This window comes from Durio zibethinus, chromosome 12 (assembly GCF_047325235.1).
Source record: "Durio zibethinus cultivar Kanyao isolate XHJ-2024 chromosome 12, ASM4732523v1, whole genome shotgun sequence".
Taxonomy (NCBI): Eukaryota; Viridiplantae; Streptophyta; class Magnoliopsida; order Malvales; family Malvaceae; genus Durio; species Durio zibethinus.
Window position 1 is genome coordinate 17,864,744 of NC_143173.1, and position 22,538 is coordinate 17,887,281.

Here is a 22,538-nt window from a genome sequence, read left to right on the forward strand (position 1 = left end):
GTTTCTCTTAATAAAACACTAGTGTTCAAGATCTTGCTTTACATGTGATCATAATTAAAACTCCAAATTAAGTTAACAAAGTACTTTTTAGGTTTTATTTTATTGGTTATTTATTTTATCATAGTTGTCGTAAGGTATTGATCTGGAAATCTGACTACTTGGAAGAAATTTTAAAATCAAAATAGAGAATTATCATCAATTTTTTTTGACTAAGTGTAATCGGCTACCTGAAAAAATTTATCATTTTAATAAAACCTAAAAAACTAGTTTAAAGTTTATCAAAAAATAATTTTCATAATTAAAATTAGAGATGGATTTGGGAGTTCAATTACATGTGGAAAAAGATTAACACCTCATAATATCTATTTTAAAAAACAGTACCAATTAATCGCATGTTATTTTTTGGTATTAATAAGAAAATGGTCTTATTTTTAATATTTAAAATAATTTTCTTAATTTAATTTATTTTTGCAAAATGTTTTTAAGACATTTTGTTTAGGAATTGTAGACACCGGTTTTGTCCGGATCTACTGTTTTATTTTAATAATAATAATATTTAACAAAACAAACAAAAAAACAAAAAATAAACAAACAAAAGAAACAGAAATAAAACAAAAGTCAAGGGGTTGGTACGGCGCCGAACTGGTCCGACCAACTACCCGATCAACCTCCCGACAAGCCACCAATCACGGACGGTAGGTATGATTTTTCAGTTGAAAAATGAGATTCGAATCCTAGAAAATCTGAGATTTGAATCCCAACAAGCTCTATAAATAGAGCTTGTAAACTAGACTAAAGGGGGGAACGAAAAAAAAAGAAAAGAAGAAGGCAGCTTCTGTAAAAAAAAATTCTGCAAAAACACACACAAAAAAAAAAAAACAACAGTCCCCTGGAACGGGGAACCCAGCGCCAGAAAGCCACCTGAAAAAAAAAAAGAGAGAGATTAGCAGATTCAAAGAAAAAAAAAAAAAAGAAAAAAAGAGAGACCGAAACTTTGAGCCCCGATCTACGTCGATCAGGGCTGTTTCCGGTAAAAAGGACACCGGATCTGGAAAGATCGCGTCGAAGAGAACTTCCAGAAGAATTTTCACCTTTCCCGGTCATCGAAAACCACCGTCCAAGACTGTCGGCGGCGAGCCAGACGGCGGCCGGCATGGTGCTCCGGCAACCGACCGACGACCTCTCCCCCAGAGCTCTCTCTCTCCCTCTCTCCCTTTTTTTTCTGAAACAGAAGCCAAATGAACCAAAAAAAAAATCTTCAGCTATATATAGTAAAGCAAAATCTCAAAACGACGTCGTTTAGATAAAGACCCAAAACGACGCCGTTTCAGCCAAGGAGGATCCGCGCGTCAACCCGCGACCCGACCCGGGGTCCGCGCACCCGACCCGCGACCCGCTGCCTTTATCATCTCTGACCGGTCTGACTGGACCGAACCGAACCGTCGGACCAAACCAACCAGATCGAACTGAACCGCCGGACCGAACCAACCAGACCGAACCGAACCGCCGAACCGAACCAGGAGTTGACCGGACCGTTGACCGATCCGGTTCAGGTAAAAAAAATATTTTTTTTTGAATTTTTCTTATTTTTTAAGTATTATTTTATTAATATTTATGCATATTAAAATATCTATATTTGTTAGACTAATTAATGAAATTGTGGTTAAATAATTTTTTATATAATTATGTTATTTTTTAGAATAAACTTTAAAAACAATAACATAAAAAATAAATTTAATAATAATACTAAAGTAGTAAAAAAATGAAAGAAAAAGGAAATTTTTATCCGACGATGAGATTCAAAGGTATTCCGAGTAGTGATGCCTACGAAATCTCTAGGTGAGAAGATTTTTTTAAAATACTACCAGCGTATTGGAGTATTTATAAAAAAATTTTCAATACAGTAAAGATTTTCTTTTTTAAAAAAATAATAAATAAAAATTGATTAATAAATTAAAATATAACTAATAAAAAATAAGAGAAGAGGAAATTTTTATCCGATGATGAGATTCAAAGGTATTCCGAGTAGTGATGCCTACGAAATCTCTAGGTGAGAAGATTTTTTTTAAGTACTACCAGCGTATTGGAGTATTTATAAAAAATTTTCAATACAGTAAAGATTTTTTTTTTAAAATAATAAATAAAAATTGATTAATAAATAAAAAATATAAGTAATAAAAATAAGAAGAAAATAAATTTAATCCAATGATGAGATTCTAAAAGTATTCCGAGTAGAGATGCTTTAAGAAATCTCTAGGTGAGAAGATTTTTTGTAAAATATTACCAGCGTATTGGAATATTTATAGAAAATCTTCAATATGATTAAATTCCTTTTTTCTTCAAAATTTTAATTAAAATTAATAAAATTAATAAAATTTTTTAATGAGAATAAAATGTGTGCATAAACACGAAAATATTTTGCATGGCATGCATAACATAATTTCTTACGAAAAGTAAATTTATACCTCCAAAGATGAGATTCTAAAAGTATTCCGAGTAGAGATGCTTTAAGAAATCTCTAGGTGAGAAAGAGTTCTTTTAATGTTACCAACGTACTGGAACATTTTAAGAATTATTTCAATAAAAAGGTTTTGATTTATTTTTCTCGAGAATAATTTTAATAAATAAAAATCAAAGAAATTATTTTTCGAATACTGAAAATAAGACTGTTTGTATCAAAATCAAAGGATAACACGTTGTTAATTGGTACTGTTTTTTTACGGGCGTTGTGGGGGTGCTAATCCTTCCCCACGCGTAATCGACTCCCGAACCCAGACTGTTTCGCAGACCGTAAAATTATCTTTTTAATAAATTTTAATTAATTTTAAGATTTCATTAAAAGGATATGTTTTAATAGGTGGCCAATCGCACCTAGCCAAAAAAGATTGGTGGCGACTCCGTTATTTTTTATTTCGTTTCCAAATTCGTCGGGCGGACACAAAACCGTTACGACAGCTTGGCGACTCCACTGGGGACGCCTTTTATTTTCGAGAGTCAGGCCAAAATTAACTATTTGTTATCCTCAAATTTTGATTTAAATAGTCTTAATCAATTTCTTAGTAAAAAAAAAAAAGGGTAAAAAAAAAAAAACCAAACAAAACAAAACAAATCAACAATAAAAAGCAAAAAAATTCACATACATTTATCTTACTATGCCTCTTATGTTTTATTTTATATATTGCTTTCAATAAATTAGGATATATTTGCACACAATGGCACGATGCATCTCATACATGAGCTCTATACCCGGGCTCCGTCCTTTATAGGAGAAAGTAAAGTACCTATTGCTCTCGTGAGGTGATAACGTCCGCAATGGCAAGCGAAATACTTCCACTCGAATTGAACCCTTTCCGTTCGTAGCCTGTAATGGGTGAGGATCGGGGTGCCTTACTAGTCCAATATGGACGACAGTGAGGAACAATTTGGGAACCTTTAGATCCTGTCAATCCAAACCCAGCATATAATAAGCCTAGGAAACCAGCCTTATGTAGAGCCCCGTCTACCTTCTTGTAGAAAATACCTAAGAATAAAAGTTGTGTATAATACGAAACAAAACAAAACAAACAAAAAATCTTAAAACACAAAAACAAAACAAAAAAATGTTTTCTTTTCTTAAACCACATCCTCACACTAACTCAATTTTATTTTTTTACATTAATCATATCCTACAGTTTTGCATCGAGATATTTGCTCTAGGATATTTCTCCCAAGAAGTTTTCATGGATCCCATAGAACTACAAATTTGCTCATCCTCAATCAGTGTGCCATGTGAGTCATATAATGAAGTGCATGTTTGGTCGAAAGAAGTTCAACAAAAGAACGGAGATTGTTTGCCTACCAGTTATGTGTCTGAGTTACCCGAGAAAGTACATTTAGATCTCACACAGAATGATTTAAAAGAGTTAGCTACTGTCTGGGATCAATTAAGTGAGGAAAGAAAAGAAAGTTTTTACAAAAAGTATGGGCAGATTGCATCCCTTATTTCAGTAATGATCAATGAACAGCTGGTCAAAGCAGCTATACAATTTTGGGATCCATCCTATAGATGCTTCACTTTTAATCAGGAAGATTTGGTGCCAACTATCGAGGAGTATTCAATTTTGCTCGGGATAGAACTACAATGTCCAGATAAAGTATTTACTCGAAAGCCAAAATCAGGTTACCGTAAAAAGTTAGCCAAGCTTATGGGGGTTAAAGTAGAAACCATTGATTCCTTTGTAAAGTCTAAAGGTGAACATCTCGGCATTCGTTGGAACTTTCTCCGAAACTTCATTCAGGAGCATTTGGATAACGATCAAGGTATGGATGTGTTTGCTCTAGCATTGTATGGCATGATAATCTTCCCGAAGACTTTGGGTTATATTGAGATAACTGTGGTAGACTTTTTCGAGCAAATCAAAACCCAGGCAATTAATCCTGCTCCAGCAGTCCTAGCCGAAACTATCAGGTCATTGAATTTCTGTCGACGAAAAGGGAAAAGACGATTCATAGGATGTGCATCTCTATTGTATATATGGGTCAGAAGTCATTTCAAATGTGGGAAGAGTGCATTTTCAAAACCATATCTTCGAAACAAGGCACCAATCAAAGAGTTTTGTAAAAGCCAATGGCCGACGTTAAAGACTAAGGAAGAATGGGTCCTTTTCTTGCGAAAGCTTACTGGGGATAAAATTGAATGGATGGCGCCTTGGATGCCTCGTGTGCCCTTGTTGTATCGTGGAGGAAATGAGCCATGGATTCCGTTATTAGGGCTATGGGGTGTTGTAAGCTACGCTCCATTGATGGTACTTAGGCAATTTGGTGCGAAACAGTTTGTTCCTACTACTCATGGCCTGGTCCAAGTAGAATTCATTTACGGAGAATCGAATCCATCAAGAACCCCAGAGCAGTTGATCCAAGCATGGAAGAGAACACAAAGAATGAGGTTAGGGCCTCTCATCGACAAAGTCACTTCTGATTACCAGATTTGGAAGGCAATGCGCCTTAGAGATATAGTACTCCCTCTAGATGATAGCTCATATCAATTGGTTAATCTTTCAGAAGAAGTGCAATTATCAGAAGTTGAGCTTATCAAGAAAGAATTAGAAGCTGAAAAAGAAGAAATAAGAAGGGAGAATTTGAGACTTCGCGAGAAGGTAGGGCAATTGAAATATGAAGCGAAGATACAAGAGAGCAAATTAGAAAAAGTCATAAAAGAGCGGGATCTGGCTAATAGTGATTTGAAAAATCTACACAAAGAAAATAAGAGGCTACGAGTTCAATTCAAAACTGGAAAAGTTACCAAGTCTTACCTTAGTCGACAACGAGAAATGGATGAGCTCCGAGAGGGAATAAACCAATGGAAGGGCAAAGCTCAAGAAAAGCAAGAGGAGACCACCAGAATTTTTCAAGAATGTCAGAATTGGAAGGGATTATACTCTACAACTTCAGCAAGATTGGTGGAATGCCAAAATGAAAAGGAAAGGTTAAAAGTCATGCTTGCAAAAGAGAGAAGAAAGCATTTCGAAGTATTGAATGAAAAAGAATCACTTCACCAGGTGATCCAAGGGTTAGAGATAGAACTACAAGACCACAAGAGCCATATTTCAGTAATGATAGATGAGTGGCATGAAAGGGAAAAAGATTGGATCTTTACATGTGATTCAGAAAGGGATGCCCACATGAGATGGAAGGCAGAAAGCCTAGGGAGGCAACAGTACATAGATCACTTGACTAATCAAGTTTGCAAGGCAGTGAAAAAAGCATGGGAGATGGTTGAAAAGGTAGAAGCATTAAGAAAAGAAGTCAATCCCATAGGAGAATATGGACAGCGCCTAGTGAACTTTCTAGATGAGACGAAAGACCATTATGCGCAAGTCAAACGCTTTTATGGATATAACTCTAGGATGTTAAATCCTATGTAATAACAGTTGTATGGGATCAATAAAAATTTCTAATGTTGAAGTTCGTCCAAAAGCAAATATCTCCCACTTGCATTCATACATCATATGCATCATTTTTCAACACATAACACTCTAATTTTTTTTTTTTTTCAAAACAAAAACTTTGTGGTAATAAAGGTTCAAGAATAGCTCGTCCATCAAAAATTTCGGTTCAACCTACTCGTCATTCATACAATACCAGAACACAGACAAGAATCATGGAGCAAGAACAAGCCAGTAGATTTGAGAGAATTGAAAAAGCTCAGGAAGAACTAAAAGGAGATCTTAGCACAATAATGGCTATGCTCAAAAAGCTTGACAAGGCAAAAGCAGTGGAAGAAAATCCTAGCCTTCAAGAGCAATCACCAGATATGGTCGATCCTGTCTATCCTCCAGGGTTTGAACCACGACTGAACCAACCTTCACAAGGAACTAGACTACCAGTTCCTACTCCTGGTGGATATCTTAATCCTTATCCAGGAATGACATCCACACTTGCTCTAGGACAATTTCAAAATTTTGTTAATCCCATTATGATGAAAAGACCACCTGAGCCAATCCTAGTTCCTGATTTGGATGATCCCAAAGAAAGAGAAAAGCTAAGGATGCAGACGCCTGAAAAGGTAGAAGATACCAGTGCTCGGGAGAAGATGAAGTTATTGGAAGAAAGGCTTAGGGCTGTAGAGGGAATGAATTTTTATGGCTCCACAGATGCGGCTGACCTTTGTTTAGTTCCAGATGTGGTAATTCCAACTAAATTCAAGGTCCCTAAATTTGAAAAATATGATGGCACAAAATGCCCAATGACCCACATCATCATGTATTGTCGAAAGATGGCAGCATATGCTCGAGACGAGAAGTTGTTAATGCACATATTTCAAGATAGTCTCACGGGTTCTGCAGCTAGATGGTATGTCCAACTAGATAGAACTCGTATTCATTCTTGGCAAGAGCTTACAAAGGTATTCCTTACACAATATCGCCATGTCACGGATATGATTCCAGATCGTCTATCTCTTCAAAGCATGGAAAAAAAAGCAACTGAAAACTTCAAGGAGTATGCACAAAGGTGGAGAGATGTGGCTGCACAAGTCTAACCTCCTCTCACTGAAAAAGAAACAACTATTTTATTTGTGAACACCTTGAAAGCACCATATTATGAGAGATTGATAGGCAATGCAACCAAGAACTTTACAGATATGGTGATATCAGGAGAGATCATTGAAAGTGCCATAAGAAATGGTAAGCTCGATGTGGGAGAGACAAGTGAAGCAAGAAAGAGTGGAGCTCCTAAAAAGAAAGAGAATGAGGCCCAAGCAGTAAATTTTGTGGGGCAACAATTTAGAGGTTTCACACCCTACTCTGTACCAGTCTACCAAACCCATTACCCTTTTGTAAACCATGTTACATCCACCCCTCATTCATATCAACCATACCAGTCATTACCACAACCAGCTTATTCACCCCGTTTTCAGCCATCCTTTCAAACACCCACCTATTCCTATAATCGTCCTGTTATACCTACAAGACCAGACTGGAGACCTAATAGTGGTCCAAGAGCCCCAAGAAATACCCAAGAAAAACTCACTTTCGATCCCATTCCCATGACATATACAGATTTGTATCCTCGACTTGTTGAGAAACATTTGCTTGCTCCTATTATCATTGAACCTATGAAACCTCCGTTTCCCAAATGGTATGACTCCAATGCACATTGTGATTATCACTATGGGAATCCAGGTCATTCCACTGAGAACTGTACTGCTTTGAAACGTAAAGTACAAGGGTTAATCAATGAAGGAGTATTAAATTTTGATACCAGCCAACAAGGGACTCCAAATATCAATGGGAACCCTCTACCAAATCATACCAGACCATCAATAAATGCTTTGGTTGATGGGCAAACAAGCTATGTGAAAAGAAAAATAGAGGAGGTCAAAACTCCTATGGCTAAGGTGTTCGAAGTATTGGTCAAAACTGACATGTTGAAGCCAATAGAACCTCAAAATGGCTCTGAAATAATAAACTCAATTAAAAGCTGCAATTATCATAGAGGTGTTCTGGGGCATTCTATCGAAAATTGTCATCAATTTCGTCAAGAGGTGCAAAAATTGATGAATGAGGGTCGAATAGAGTTTTACCAAGAAAGAGGAGAGTTGGTGAAAACTGAAGTGTCTACCATTGATTCAAAGAATAAGTTTATACGTAGACCGGTAACTATCTATTATGATGAAAAGCCAACATCGAAGATAGAAAAGCCTGTCTCCCGACCAGTGGTGACAATTAAAGTTCCTGGCCCTTTTTCATATCAGAATGATAAAGCAGTACCTTGGAAGTATGATTATGATATCGTCGTCAACCCAGATACTGCCAACATAACGGGTGTAGGAGGCATAACTCGAAGTGGCAGGTGCTATACTCCAGAGGCTCTAGAAAGAGCTAGAAAAGAAAAAGCCAAGGTAGGAGAAAAAAATGAAAGTCAAAATGGTCTTGACATAACCTCAGAAGAAGAATGTCAGAGGCCAGTATCTGAAAGTGAAGCAGGTGAATTTTTGAAGTTAATAAAACATAGCGAGTATAGCGTGGTAGAACAGCTTAATAAGATGCCAGCTAGGATTTCGCTATTGTCATTATTGCTCAGTTCAGAGTCACACCGTAATGCTTTACTGAAGGTGCTAAATCAAGCATATGTGTCTCACAATGCTTCTGTTGAGTATGTGGAACAGCTTGTTGGCAATCTGACAATTTCAAACTATATCTCTTTCAGTGATGAAGAAATTCCTCCTGAAGGTAGAGGAAGTACCAAGGCTCTTCACATTACTGTGAAATGTAAAAGTCATATAATGGCTAAGGTTTTGATTGATAATGGCTCATCCATCAATGTTATACCTGTGACTACCCTGGTAAAACTCCCTGTTGATGGATCTTATATGAAACCTAGTCATATGATAGTGAGAGCCTTTGATGGAACCAGAAGAGAGGTGTTAGGAGATATAGAAGTGCCATTACAGATCGGCCCATGTACTTTCAATGTGAAATTTCAAGTCATGGACATCTCTCCTTCATATAGTTGTTTATTGGGTAGACCGTGGATCCATATGGCAGGTGCTGTCCCATCCTCATTACATCAGAAAGTCAAATTCATTGTTGAAGGGAAGCTAACATGTGTGGCAGGAGAAGAAGATTTATTGGTAACTCAACCGATAAATACTCCTTATGTGGAATCGACAGATGAAGCTTTAGAATGCTCTTATAGATCCTTCGAGATTGCCAATGCAACATATATAGCTGAAAGATCTAAATTGTATTCACCACACTTATCTACGACTACTAAAATGGTAGTTAAACAGCTTACCAAGATGGGATGGCGACCTGAAGCTGGACTTGGGAAGAACTTGCAAGGAATCATGAAGTCATCAGCCATATATGAAAAGAGAGACAGATTTGGCTTGGGATATAAACCAACAAGAGGGGACAGAGTAAGAATGGTGAATGAGAAAAGAGATAAGAGGATAGCTAATCTTAAGGGATATGAGCCGAAATCAGAGCCCATAGTCATTCCATACCTCTATGATTCTTTTCACTCGGGAGGATACATTTATTCAGATTTACCGGGAGCCTCAAGTGCAGGATTCATGGAAAAATTTTCAGAGCTGGCCATTCAAATGGTGGATGATGGAGAAAAGAAGAGTCGAAGTGAAGAGCTATTCGTGTACCCTTGTCCTTCAGATTTTGAGCTGGATAATTGGAAAGTTATGGAGCTGCCTGTTGTTTTTAAAACTTCGAAAAAGTAATGTGAAACTTTAAATCCCTAATTACTTTTTATGAGTATTAGGAGATCTTTTATGGTGTGTTTATGTTTGTCATTTTAATAAAAGACTTAGAAGATGCATCCACATTTCTTCTATTGTTTTTATCTTCATTTTACCTTTCATTCTTTTCTTTCCTACATTTTTTTGTCATTCTATTTTTGTGTGCCAATATTCTCTTTATCTTACCCTTTGCAGGGTCCCAAACAATGAACATGAAGATAATCATGGCAATAATCTCGGATTTGATTTTGAAAACTTAATTCATGTTGATGAACTTGATAATGAGGAAGATTCAGATAACTACACATTGCCTCTTGATTTGTTAAAATTAATAGAACATGAAGATAAGCCAATTGAACCCCACCAAGAAATTACTGAATCAGTAAATTTGGGAGGTGGTGAGAACAAAAGAGAGGTCAAAGTTGGTACATCTCTTTTACCAGCTGAAAGACAGAAGCTAGAAGAACTACTTCGAGAATATGTAGATGTGTTCGCATGGACTTATCAAGATATGCCAGGACTCAGCACTGATATTGTAGAGCACAAGTTACCTTTAAAATCAGGATGTAAGTCGATGCAGCAAAAGCTAAGGCGTATGAAACCAGAGATGCTGCTGAAAATTAAAGAGAAAGTGAAGAAACAATTCGATGCTGGATTTTTGGAAGTGGTAAAATATCCTGAATGGGTAGCCAACATAGTGCCAGTTCCTAAGAAGGATGGAAAAGTGAGAATGTGTGTCGATTATCGAGATCTTAATAGAGCAAGCCCTAAGGATAACTTTCCTTTACCTCACATCGATACTCTAGTGGATAATACTGCTAGGCACTCTACATTTTCCTTTATGGATGGTTTCTCAGGCTATAATCAGATCAAGATGGCTCGAGATGATATGGAGAAAACTACATTTGTGACCATGTGGGGAACATTCTGTTACAAAGTCATGCCTTTTGGGTTGAAAAATGCTGGTGCTACTTATCAAAGAGCAATGGTGACTCTTTTTCATGACATGATGCATAAAGAGATAGAAGTGTATGTGGATGATATGATTGTAAAATCTCGTGAAGGAGAGGATCATATCGTCAATCTCAAAAAGCTGTTCGACAGGTTGAGGAGATTTCAGTTGAAGTTGAATCCTGCCAAATGTACATTTGGAGCCAAATCAGGAAAACTATTGGGCTTTGTAGTCAGTGAAAAAGGAATCGAAGTGGACCCGGATAAGATACAAGCCATCCAAAACTTATCTCCTCCTCATACCTCAAAAGAAGTGCGAGGTTTTCTTAGGGAGATTAAATTATATTGCTCGCTTATAAGTGTGATCCTATTTTCAAGCTTCTCAGAAAACATGATCCTGGAGAATGGAATGACGAATGCCAAGAAGCTTTTGATAAGATCAAAGAATACTTGTCAAATCCACCTGTGTTGGTGCCACCAATGCCAGGAAAACCTTTGATTTTGAACTTGACAGTGCATGAAAATTCAATGGGATGTGTGCTGGGGCAAAGAGATGAAACTGACAGGAAAGAACGAGCAATTTACTACTTGAGCAAAAAGTTCACTGATTATGAGTCAAAGTATTCACCATTAGAGAAGATGTGTTATGCATTAATCTGGACAGCTCGAAGGCTGAGACAATACATGCTTTATCACACTACTTGGCTCATAGCAAAGCTGGATCCTATTAAGTATGTCTTCGAAAAGCCCTCATTGACAGGAAGAATAGCACGGTGGTAAGTTATGCTTTCAGAATATGATATCATTTACGTGACTCAAAAAGCTATTAAAGGGAGTGCAATAGCTGAATTCCTTGCTGATCGTGCAGTCGAAGATTATGAGCCAATGAAATTAGATTTTCCTGATGAGGATGTGATGGCCATTGAAAAAAATGAACCTGTTGAAAAATCATGGAGGATGTATTTTGATGGAGCTGCTAATGCTTTGGGTCATGGTATTGGGGCAATTTTGATATCTCCTGATGGACATTACTACCCCATCACAGCCAGATTAAATTTTAATTGCACAAATAATGTGGTTGAATATGAGGCCTGTGTTATGGGTCTACAAGCAGCAATTGAAAAGAAGATCAAAGTGTTAGATGTGTTTGGAGATTCAGCTTTAGTCATCTATCAGTTGCGAGGTGAATGGGAAACAAGAGACTCTAAGTTGATTCGATACCATAAATACATCTCTGAGTTGGTTAAGCAATTTAAAAAAGTTCAGTTTGAGCATCTACCCAGAGAGGAAAACCAAATTACTGATGCACTGGCTACTCTAGCTGTAATGATCAAAATAGATGCAAATACTGAAATCCAACCCATCAAGCTGGATGTGAAAGATATACCAGCACATTGCTCAGGTGTTGAAAAAGAAATTGATGGAAGGCCATGGTATCATGACATCATGCAATACATTAAAAGCCAGCAATACCCAGAACATGTAACAGAAAATGATAAGAGAACTATCAGAAGATTAGCTATGAGCTTCTTCATTGATGGAGATATCCTTTACAAAAGAAGTCGAGATCAAGTGCTCTTAAGATGTGTAAATACAGTTGAAGCAAAGAAGATTATTGAAGAAGTGCATGATGGAATTTGTGGGGCACATGCAAATGGTCATATGATGGCTAGACAAATAATGAGAGCTGGCTATTATTGGTTGACAATGGAGAGTGACTGTATTGATTATACTAGGAGATGTCATAAATGTCAGATTTATGCTGACAAGATTCATACTCCACCATCAACATTACACGTTCTAGCTCCTCCCTGGCCATTCTCAATGTGGGGTATGGATGTCATTGGTCCCATTACTCCAAAAGCTTCGAATGGGCATAGATTCATTTTTGTGATGATTGATTACTTCACCAAATGGGTAGAAGCTGCATCATATGCTAGTGTGACCCGATCTGTGGTATGTAAGTTCATAAAAAGAGAGATAATATGTAGATATGGGTTTCCGGAGATAATTATTTCTGATAATGCCAAAAACTTGAACAACAAAATGATGAATGAAGTATGCACTCAGTTCAAGATCCGTCATCGTAATTCGGCACCATATCGTCCAAAAATGAATGGGGCAGTGGAGGCTGCGAATAAGAATATCAAGAGAATCCTGGAGAAAATGACTGAAACTTACAAAGATTGGCATGAGAAGTTGCCTTTTGCCTTGCATGCTTATAGAACATCAGTCAGAACATCTACTGGGGCCACACCGTTCTCTTTGGTATATGGAATGGAAGCTGTGCTACCGATCGAAGTGGAAATTCCCTCACTGAGAGTCCTGATGGAGGTAGAGTTAGAGGAAGCAGAATGGGTTCGAAATCGCTACGAGCAGTTAAACCTCATTGAAGAGAAAAGACTGTCAGCACTTTGTCACGGTCAATTATATCAAAAGAGGATGATGAGAGCATATGATAAGAAAACTCGTCCCCGTTGCTTCAGGGAAGGAGACTTAGTGCTAAAAAGATTTCTTCCAAATCAACATGATAATCGGGGGAAATGGACACCAAATTGGGAAGGCCCGTATGTGGTGAAAAAGGCCTTTTCTGGTGGGGCATTGATTTTGGCAGAAATGGACGGAGGTGATTTACCTACCCCAATAAATTCAGATGTTGTGAAGAAATATTTTGCTTAAAAAAAAAAAAAAGAAAAAATGATGACTTATCTAAGTTGAAAACCTGAAAAGGCGGCTTAGATGTGAAGCAAAAGCATCATCAAGAAAAGATCCCATAATGCAGGGGCAAGTGTAGTTTGACGAACTCTGAATAATCAAGAAAGTCATCTGATTTAGTTTTAGAGAAAGAATCTGAGAATATTTTGTTCATGATTATCTTGTGATCATTCTTTTGACACCTTTATTTCAACTCAAACACTTTGACATACACTTGTTATCAACCATAGGAAATACATTATCCTTCATTTGAAACTAATGCCTATCCTTTCCTTTATCCTTATTTGATATTTTTTGTCCATCAGAGAAATGTGATTGCATTTTATTTGTCTTGAACTTAAAATGATGAAAAGAAAAACAAATATGAAAGATCTCAGCATTACTTTTAAAGTTGACAAAGGCAAATGAAAAAGGATGAGAAAAGCATGACAAGACATTGATGTTGCAGACTTTTGAAGAAAAAACTATTATGGTCAGATGTTGAAGACAGATTGGTCATATAAGAATTCGGATAAAAGAAGTCAAAAGCGAGAGATTTTGAGAAGCTTTTTACTACAATGAACGATTTTGATTGCATTACATGCATTGCATCATGAGCACTCAGTACATGCATCCATGAGAAGTTGTAACAAAGATAAAAATTTTCCTTCTCTTAAAAAAAAAAAAAAAAAAAAAAAAAAAAAGATTTTGGTAAAGACAATGACCAAACAAAGGAAGAGAGAAATTTACTTGTTCAAAGATGAAAACTCAAATTTGAAAACAGATGAAAATTTTAAAGTTGTTGAGCCTCTGCTGAGAGGAGCTTTTTTCAAGAGAGAATTTTTAAAGTTGTGGAGCCTCTGTTGAGAGGAGCTTTTTCAGATAAGATTTTTAAAGTTGTGGAGCCTCTATTGAGAGGAGCTTTTCCAAGATAAGATTTTTAAAGTTGTTGAGCCTCTGCTGAGAGGAGCTTTTCCAAGAGAGAATTTTTAAAGTTGTTGAGCCTCTGCTGAGAGGAGCTTTTCCAAGATGAATTTTAAAGTTGTTGAGCCTCTGTTGAGAGGAGCTTTTCCAAGATGAATTTTAAAGTTGTTGAGCCTCTGCTGAGAGGAGCTTTTTCCAAGAGAGATTTTTAAAGTTGTTGAGCCTCTGCTGAGAGGAGCTTTTCCAAGATGAATTTTAAAGTTGTTGAGCCTCTGCTGAGAGGAGCTTTTTCAAGAGAGATTTTTAAAAGTTGTTGAGCCTCTGCTGAGAGGAGCTTTTCCAAGAGATTTTTAAAGTTGTTGAGCCTCTGCTGAGAGGAGCTTTTCCAAGATGAATTTTAAAGTTGTTGAGCCTCTGCTGAGAGGAGCTTTTTCAAGAGAGATTTTTAAAAGTTGTTGAGCCTCTGCTGAGAGGAGCTTTTCCAAGATGAATTTTAAAGTTGTTGAGCCTCTGCTGAGAGGAGCTTTTTCAAGAGAGATTTTTAAAAGTTGTTGAGCCTCTGCTGAGAGGAGCTTTTCCAAGAGATTTTTAAAGTTGTTGAGCCTCTGCTGAGAGGAGCTTTTCCAAGATGAATTTTAAAGTTGTTGAGCCTCTGCTGAGAGGAGCTTTTTCAAGAGAGATTTTTAAAAGTTGTTGAGCCTCTGCTGAGAGGAGCTTTTCCAAGATGAATTTTAAAGTTGTTGAGCCTCTGCTGGGAGGAGCTTTTTCCAAGAGAGATTTTTAAAGTTGTTGAGCCTCTGCTGAGAGGAGCTTTTCCAAGATAAATTTTAAAGTTGTTGAGCCTCTGCTGAGAGGAGCTTTTCCAAGATGAATTTTAAAGTTGTTGAGCCTCTGCTGAGAGAAGCTTTTTTCAAGAGAGATTTTTAAAAGTTGTTGAGCCTCTGCTGAGAGGAGCTTTTTCCAAGATGAATTTTTAAAGTTGTTGAGCCTCTGCTGAGAGGAGCTTTTTCAGATAAGATTTTTTTAAAGTTGTTGAGCCTCTGCTGAGAGGAGCTTTTTCAAGATGAAAATTTTAAAGTTTTGGAGCCTTTGTTGAGAGGAGTTTTTTCAAATAAGATTTTCAGATGAGATTTTAAAGTTGTTGAGCCTCTGCTGAGAACAGAGGAGCTTTTACAAGATGAAAATTTTAAAGTTGTGGAGCCTCTGTTGAGAGGAGCTTTTTCAAATAAGATTTTCAGATGAGATTTTAAAGTTGTTGAACCTCTGCTGAGAGGAGCCCTTTCAAAAATAAAAAAATAAAAAAAATCAAATCATGATTTATCTTCGGACAAAATCGTTGTCTTTGTCTTTGCCCTATTCCTGATTCTCAGTAATGTGCAAAGAGGGGCAGCTGTAGACACCGGTTTTGTCCGGATCTACTGTTTTATTTTAATAATAATAATATTTAACAAAACAAACAAAAAAACAAAAAATAAACAAACAAAAGAAACAGAAATAAAACAAAAGTCAAGGGGTTGGTACGGCGCCGAACTGGTCCGACCAACTACCCGATCAACCTCCCGACAAGCCACCAATCACGGACGGTAGGTATGATTTTTCAGTTGAAAAATGAGATTCGAATCCTAGAAAATCTGAGATTTGAATCCCAACAAGCTCTATAAATAGAGCTTGTAAACTAGACTAAAGGGGGGAACGAAAAAAAAAGAAAAGAAGAAGGCAGCTTCTGTAAAAAAAAATTCTGCAAAAACACACACAAAAAAAAAAAAACAACAGTCCCCTGGAACGGGGAACCCAGCGCCAGAAAGCCACCTGAAAAAAAAAAAAGAGAGAGATCAGCAGATTCAAAGAAAAAAAAAAAAAGAAAAAAAGAGAGACCGAAACTTTGAGCCCCGATCTACGTCGATCAGGGCTGTTTCCGGTAAAAAGGACACCGGATCTGGAAAGATCGCGTCGAAGAGAACTTCCAGAAGAATTTTCACCTTTCCCGGTCATCGAAAACCACCATCCAAGACTGCCGGCGGCGAGCCAGACGGCGGCCGGCACGGTGCTCCGGCAACCGACCGACGACCTCTCCCCCAGAGCTCTCTCTCTCTCTCTCTCCCTTTTTTTTCTGAAACAGAAGCCAAATGAACCAAAAAAAAATCTTCAGCTATATATAGTAAAGCAAAATCTCAAAACGACGTCGTTTAGATAAAGACCCAAAACGACGCCGTTTCAGCCAAGGAGGATCCGCGCGTCAACCCGCGACCCGACCCGGGGTCCGCGCACCCGACCCGCGACCCGCTGCCTTTATCATCTCTGACCGGTCTGACTGGACCGAACCGAACCGTCGGACCAAACCAACCAGATCGAACTGAACCGCCGGACCGAACCAACCAGACCGAACCGAACCGCCGAACCGAACCAGGAGTTGACCGGACCGTTGACCGGTCCGGTTCAGGTAAAAAAAATATTTTTTTTTGAATTTTTCTTATTTTTTAAGTATTATTTTATTAATATTTATGCATATTAAAATATCTATATTTGTTAGACTAATTAATGAAATTGTGGTTAAATAATTTTTTATATAATTATGTTATTTTTTAGAATAAACTTTAAAAACAATAACATAAAAAATAAATTTAATAATAATACTAAAGTAGTAAAAAAATGAAAGAAAAAGGAAATTTTTATCCGACGATGAGATTCAAAGGTATTCCGAGTAGTGATGCCTACGAAATCTCTAGGTGAGAAGATTTTTTTAAAATACTACCAGCGTATTGGAGTATTTATAAAAAAATTTTCAATACAGTAAAGATTTTCTTTTTTAAAAAAATAATAAATAAAAATTGATTAATAAATTAAAATATAACTAATAAAAAATAAGAGAAGAGGAGATTTTTATCCGATGATGAGATTCAAAGGTATTCCGAGTAGTGATGCCTACGAAATCTCTAGGTGAGAAGATTTTTTTTAAGTACTACCAGCGTATTGGAGTATTTATAAAAAATTTTCAATACAGTAAAGATTTTTTTTTTTAAAATAATAAATAAAAATTGATTAATAAATAAAAAATATAAGTAATAAAAATAAGAAGAAAATAAATTTAATCCAATGATGAGATTCTAAAAGTATTCCGAGTAGAGATGCTTTAAGAAATCTCTAGGTGAGAAGATTTTTTGTAAAATATTACCAGCGTATTGGAATATTTATAGAAAATCTTCAATATGATTAAATTCCTTTTTTCTTCAAAATTTTAATTAAAATTAATAAAATTAATAAAATTTTTTAATGAGAATAAAATGTGTGCATAAACACGAAAATATTTTGCATGGCATGCATAACATAATTTCTTACGAAAAGTAAATTTAGACCTCCAAAGATGAGATTCTAAAAGTATTCCGAGTAGAGATGCTTTAAGAAATCTCTAGGTGAGAAAGAGTTCTTTTAATGTTACCAACGTACTGGAACATTTTAAGAATTATTTCAATAAAAAGGTTTTGATTTATTTTTCTCGAGAATAATTTTAATAAATAAAAATCAAAGAAATTATTTTTCGAATACTGAAAATAAGACTGTTTGTATCAAAATCAAAGGATAACACGTTGTTAATTGGTACCGTTTTTTAACGGGCGTTGTGGGGGTGCTAATCCTTCCCCACGCGTAATCGACTCCCGAACCCAGACTGTTTCGCAGACCGTAAAATTATCTTTTTAATAAATTTTAATTAATTTTAAGATTTCATTAAAAGGATATGTTTTAATAGGTGGCCAATCGCACCTAGCCAAAAAAGATTGGTGGCGACTCCGTTATTTTTTATTTCGTTTTCAAATTCGTCGGGCGGACACAAAACCGTTACGACAGGAATAAAATTAAAATCTTTAGTTTCAATTTTTTTTTTTAAATTTCCCAATATGTAGGCGAAATTTTGAAAAATATTTCTTCACTTGGGGTTCTTATAATAATCTTTAAAATCTGATATAATATATTTTTTTTATAAAAAATAATTGTTGAGAAAACCTTCGATATCTAAGAAGAGTCCCGAAAATTATTATTACTTAGGAATATTAACTTCTTATTTCTAAAAATTATGTTCTTTAATTTTTATTTTACCACTTGACATTTATTACCAACAAGTACAATACATATAATGCCATAGGAAATAAATGAAATAAATAAAAATCACACAATACAAATAATCAATTTTATTTCATTCTTTTCGAATCTTTCATTTTTATGTCATTTTTTCTCTCTTTAATAAAATATTTAGAAATAAAAATTTTTAGTGACGAAAAATTTTCTTAATTTCCTAATATTTAGGTGGAATTTAGAAAAATTAGTCATTTGTTTAAAAATCTCATAATAATCTTTTAAAATAAAGATAACATTTCTTGGTAAAAATAAATATTTGAATTTCTTCCAATATCTAGGCAAGATTTCAAAATTGTTTTTACTTAGAATATTATCTTATTTTTATTTCTAAAACTCCATTCTAAATAAAATCATTGTTAAATCATAAAATTATTATTTTTTATTAAAAATTTTATTTTATTTTACAACTTAAATAATCCATAAGTAAATTTATATTAAAGAGTATTTAAAATATAAAGAAAACAAATACACATAATAACATAACAAAATAAAAAAAATAATAAAAAATATACCAAATAGGATTTTTGGGCTTGAACCTTAGGTGAACCAAAGCAAGAGAGAGGCCTAGCTTTAATGGAGTCTTGGACTAGGCTTGGACTGAATTAGGTTGGGTCTAATTTTGAGTTAGGTCAGTTGGATCCGGTTGGCAACCTTTTTCCATTTTTTTCAACTTTAATTTTCCTTATACTCACTATTTCTTCCCTTCTCCTTTAAACCCTATTCTTTCCCTTCTTTTCTTTTTACTTTTTCTTTCTTCTTCACCAACCACCTTTCTTGTCTTTAATCAAATGCCCTCTTTCTCTAATCCCTCCAATCAAATGCCAACACTACCTCTAGTAACCATTGGCGATCACCAATTTTTACATTTCCCCTATCTTTCTTTTTTTTTACTTCTTTGCTTCCCCTATTTTCTCGTCAAAACTCAAGCCTCCTCCTTTCTTTCTTCCCTTTTAAGTTAAGATTTCACCAAAGTGAACCCCTAAAAATAAACTTCACAATTAAGACTACAAAGTCCCTTGCCACCATTCAAACTTTCCAAGCCAATGACGATGACTTTCATTTCCTTTTTAAAAATAGTACTAAAAAACTTGACTTTTTCTCTCTCTCTCTCTCTATTTTTTTTTGTTATATATATTTCTTTTTTTTTATTGTTACTTACTCAATGTGAGCAATGAGGTTATTGCTTTTTATTTTGATTTTTTATTTTGTTTTGGAATTCAGAAAAGAGAACAAATGATCTTTTCTGTGTGATTTTTAGTTTTAGGAAAAGAACAGAAAATGATTTTTTTTTTGTTTTGTTTTAAGCTTTTTGGGTTGTGATTGGGCTGCTTGTTGGTGATAGTTGGTTGATGTGTTAATGTAAGAGGCCTTAGGTTATTGGAGTTGGGTTCGATTTTAGTGGAGGCAAAGGGCTATAATGGAATTGGTGTTGAGTTTTTGTAGTGCAGGGGGTTCGAGTAGGAATGAAGACAAGTCTAGTCTTACTTCGAGTAGAAATGAAGACAAGTCTAGTCTTACTTTTGGGTGTTGTATGTGTTTATGGTGGAGATGATGAAGGGATTTAGTGGATGCTATAGGCTTAGAGGTTATGGTGGTATGGGTTCATGGTAGTAGGAATTCTATGTTTGAGGTCTTAACAAGGTTGGTTCAACTAGTGGTTAACGATGGCTAGTGATGTAGGTAGTGGAGGTAGTGTTTAAGTTGATCGATGGTGTTGGTATTGGATGGTTTATGCTGGTAATGGTGATTTTGGAGGTTTGGGTAGTTGGATTTTTTTGTGAAGGCATATTAGGCTCTTAGGATTTTTTTGTGAATTGCTTAGGTCATGTCGTATGCATATCCCCCTTCAAATTGCTTAGGATTTTTTTAAAAGCCATCTCTGTTTCATGTTGCCATTAGATTTTTTTAAAAGCCATCTTTGTTTCATGTTGCCATTAGAATATGGATGGAAATTAGGTCTCAAATGGTAATCAGAGTTCTTGAATTGTTATGGCATGCAAGATGGAAGTAGTGATGTTGTTTCTTGGGTTTTGAATTGCTAGCCAATTTTGGATTACCAAGTTTTTTATCAAGTTGTGCTAGAGGTGATTCGGATAAATTATGGAAAGTAAAAAATCGAAGAGTTGGAATTAGGGTAGCAATTTGGAGGAAGGCTTCCATACCAATCCAAGCTTTAGGCTTTTTATTTTGTTTTTTTTTTCTTTTTTATATATATAGAGAAAAAAAAAAAAGAAGAAAAAAACTCTTTACGAGCTTTTTCCCTATTTTGAGCTTCTAAGCTTAAATGACCCAAAACCTTGATTGAACTAAAATTTAATCCATAATAAGTCCAGGCCCAAATGATGGATCTAATAAGTTCAAATGAATCCAAATTAAATGAGTCCAAGTCATTCTAATTAAAATGTAAAATTACGGTAAAACTACCTTTAATTCAATATAAATTGAAACCCTAAATTATTTTAATTATTTAGGATAAAATTAAATATCTACAGTTATTTCTTTTTGTATATCGTTAAGAATCAGGAATATGACAAAGATAACAATATTATTACCACCAATGATTTCAAGTTTTTTCTTTTATTTTAGATTTTTTAAACATTTAGATTTTTTGATTTTTTTTCCAACAACTTTGAGTAATTGATATGAAAACTCTTCTCACTAAAAGCTTAACAATTTTGAAAATTAATACGGATTGTTTTACCACTAAAGTTTCTTCTTTTGGAAGTGTTTTCCATGTAAATTTATTGCTTCCCTCTTCTTTTTCTTTATATTTATGCATGGTTGGTTTGATTTATTTGCTTTTCTCATTTATTTGCCTATGATTGTTTCTTTTGGTGGATAAATTACACATACTTCTGCCCATTTCTATTTTCGAATACAACAACTTTTGCTTTGTAGTTGATTGTTAATTAATTAATTATGCTTTAAAATTCATGATTTGTTTATTTCTGATTCTTTTGCCAAATTCTTCATTTTTAGAACTATTAATGAAGCTCTTTCAAGTAGTTTTTAAATAAATATATATTTTGTATGTTGGAGAAAGTTTTGTGAAACCAAAAGTAAAAATACAAAATTAAACAATATTTCATACCCCATGACTCTAACCGAAACTATGCAAATTGATTTTAAAGTAAATAAAAATATTTTTATTTATTTTTCTTGAGATTTTTTTATTTCGATCATGAGATTTTTTATTTGGATAACTTGCTACTCAACAACATTTGTAAGTGTTATTATTTTTTATTACTTAACCATTAAAAAAACAATGGATATTGTCACTCGACATTCCTACCATTATAGTCAGATAGTATATCTAGACAAAGGGGATCAAAACATTATTTTTTTTTTTTTAATAACTTTGAGCGACCTAAGCACAATTTTTTTAAAAGTTAGATAATGAATACACAATATATCTTATTTTCTCCTATTAGTATAGGTCTTTTGTCATTAAAGTATATTAATATTTACCAAATTTAAATATATTTTTTAATATTCTTATTATTTATTTTAGTTCTTTTACCATAAAAATACTTTTTCTTCCCTATTTCCTTTTTTTTTTTAATTTTTGTTTATTCTTTCATTTGTTTTACCCTGTATTTTAGTGAAGTAATTAAAAAGTACCTTCTAAATAAACAAATGGAAATGGCTGGAACATATATATATATATATATATATATATATTTAAGGGAATTTATTCAATAAACATTCTACCAAGTCATTACAGAGAAAAAAAAAAAACCTTCAAAACATTGCAATTTTGAGTAAATTAATTTTTTGCACCTAACTTTTAAAGAATTTTTTGTACATAACTTTTAAAGAATTATATATATGTATATAAATACATATGCAATGACAGTTTTCTTGTTTCTTTGAATATCATAATTGAGTAGAAATGTAAAAATATATTTTGTACTCACACGAAAATAGTTTAGTTTACCTCATTTATCCCATAAATTTCAATATTTTATTTTAAAATTTAAAGTGGACACGTCCAAATTAGAAATTGTATTTTTAACCAATAAAAAATAGTTTGATTTTATAAACAGTTCGTAAAATTTTTAAACTTTATAAAATTAAAAAATTATCATGTATTTTTTGTTATATT

General features: G+C 34.6%; 2 protein-coding genes and 2 long non-coding RNA genes across 4 annotated transcripts; 2 read left to right on the forward strand and 2 right to left on the reverse strand.

The window, feature by feature from the left end:
- Positions 1 to 515: 515 nt before the first annotated feature.
- Positions 516 to 1,380, reverse strand: LOC149515801 (uncharacterized). Its single transcript, XR_016326279.1, has 2 exons — positions 1,092 to 1,380; positions 516 to 921 (listed from the first exon to the last, which is right to left on the reverse strand). It is a non-coding gene; the product is annotated as an uncharacterized LOC149515801 (long non-coding RNA).
- A 3,226-nt stretch (positions 1,381 to 4,606) lies between these two features.
- Positions 4,607 to 5,954, forward strand: LOC149515802 (uncharacterized). Its single transcript, XM_089741672.1, has one exon. It carries the CDS (start codon positions 4,680 to 4,682, stop codon positions 5,901 to 5,903), a length of 1,224 nt encoding a protein of 407 aa, XP_089597798.1. The 5' UTR covers positions 4,607 to 4,679; the 3' UTR covers positions 5,904 to 5,954.
- Positions 5,955 to 6,139: 185 nt separating this feature from the next.
- On the forward strand, positions 6,140 to 14,087 carry LOC149515803 (uncharacterized). The gene is given in 5 exon segments (XM_089741796.1): positions 6,140 to 7,268; positions 8,310 to 9,607; positions 9,858 to 11,006; positions 11,008 to 11,039; positions 11,041 to 14,087. Coding segments are annotated over 5 exon segments (5,931 nt in total). The 3' UTR covers positions 13,364 to 14,087.
- A 1,618-nt stretch (positions 14,088 to 15,705) lies between these two features.
- LOC149515804 (uncharacterized) lies at positions 15,706 to 16,682 on the reverse strand. Its single transcript, XR_016326280.1, has 2 exons — positions 16,282 to 16,682; positions 15,706 to 16,111 (listed from the first exon to the last, which is right to left on the reverse strand). It is a non-coding gene; the product is annotated as an uncharacterized LOC149515804 (long non-coding RNA).
- Positions 16,683 to 22,538: the final 5,856 nt, after the last annotated feature.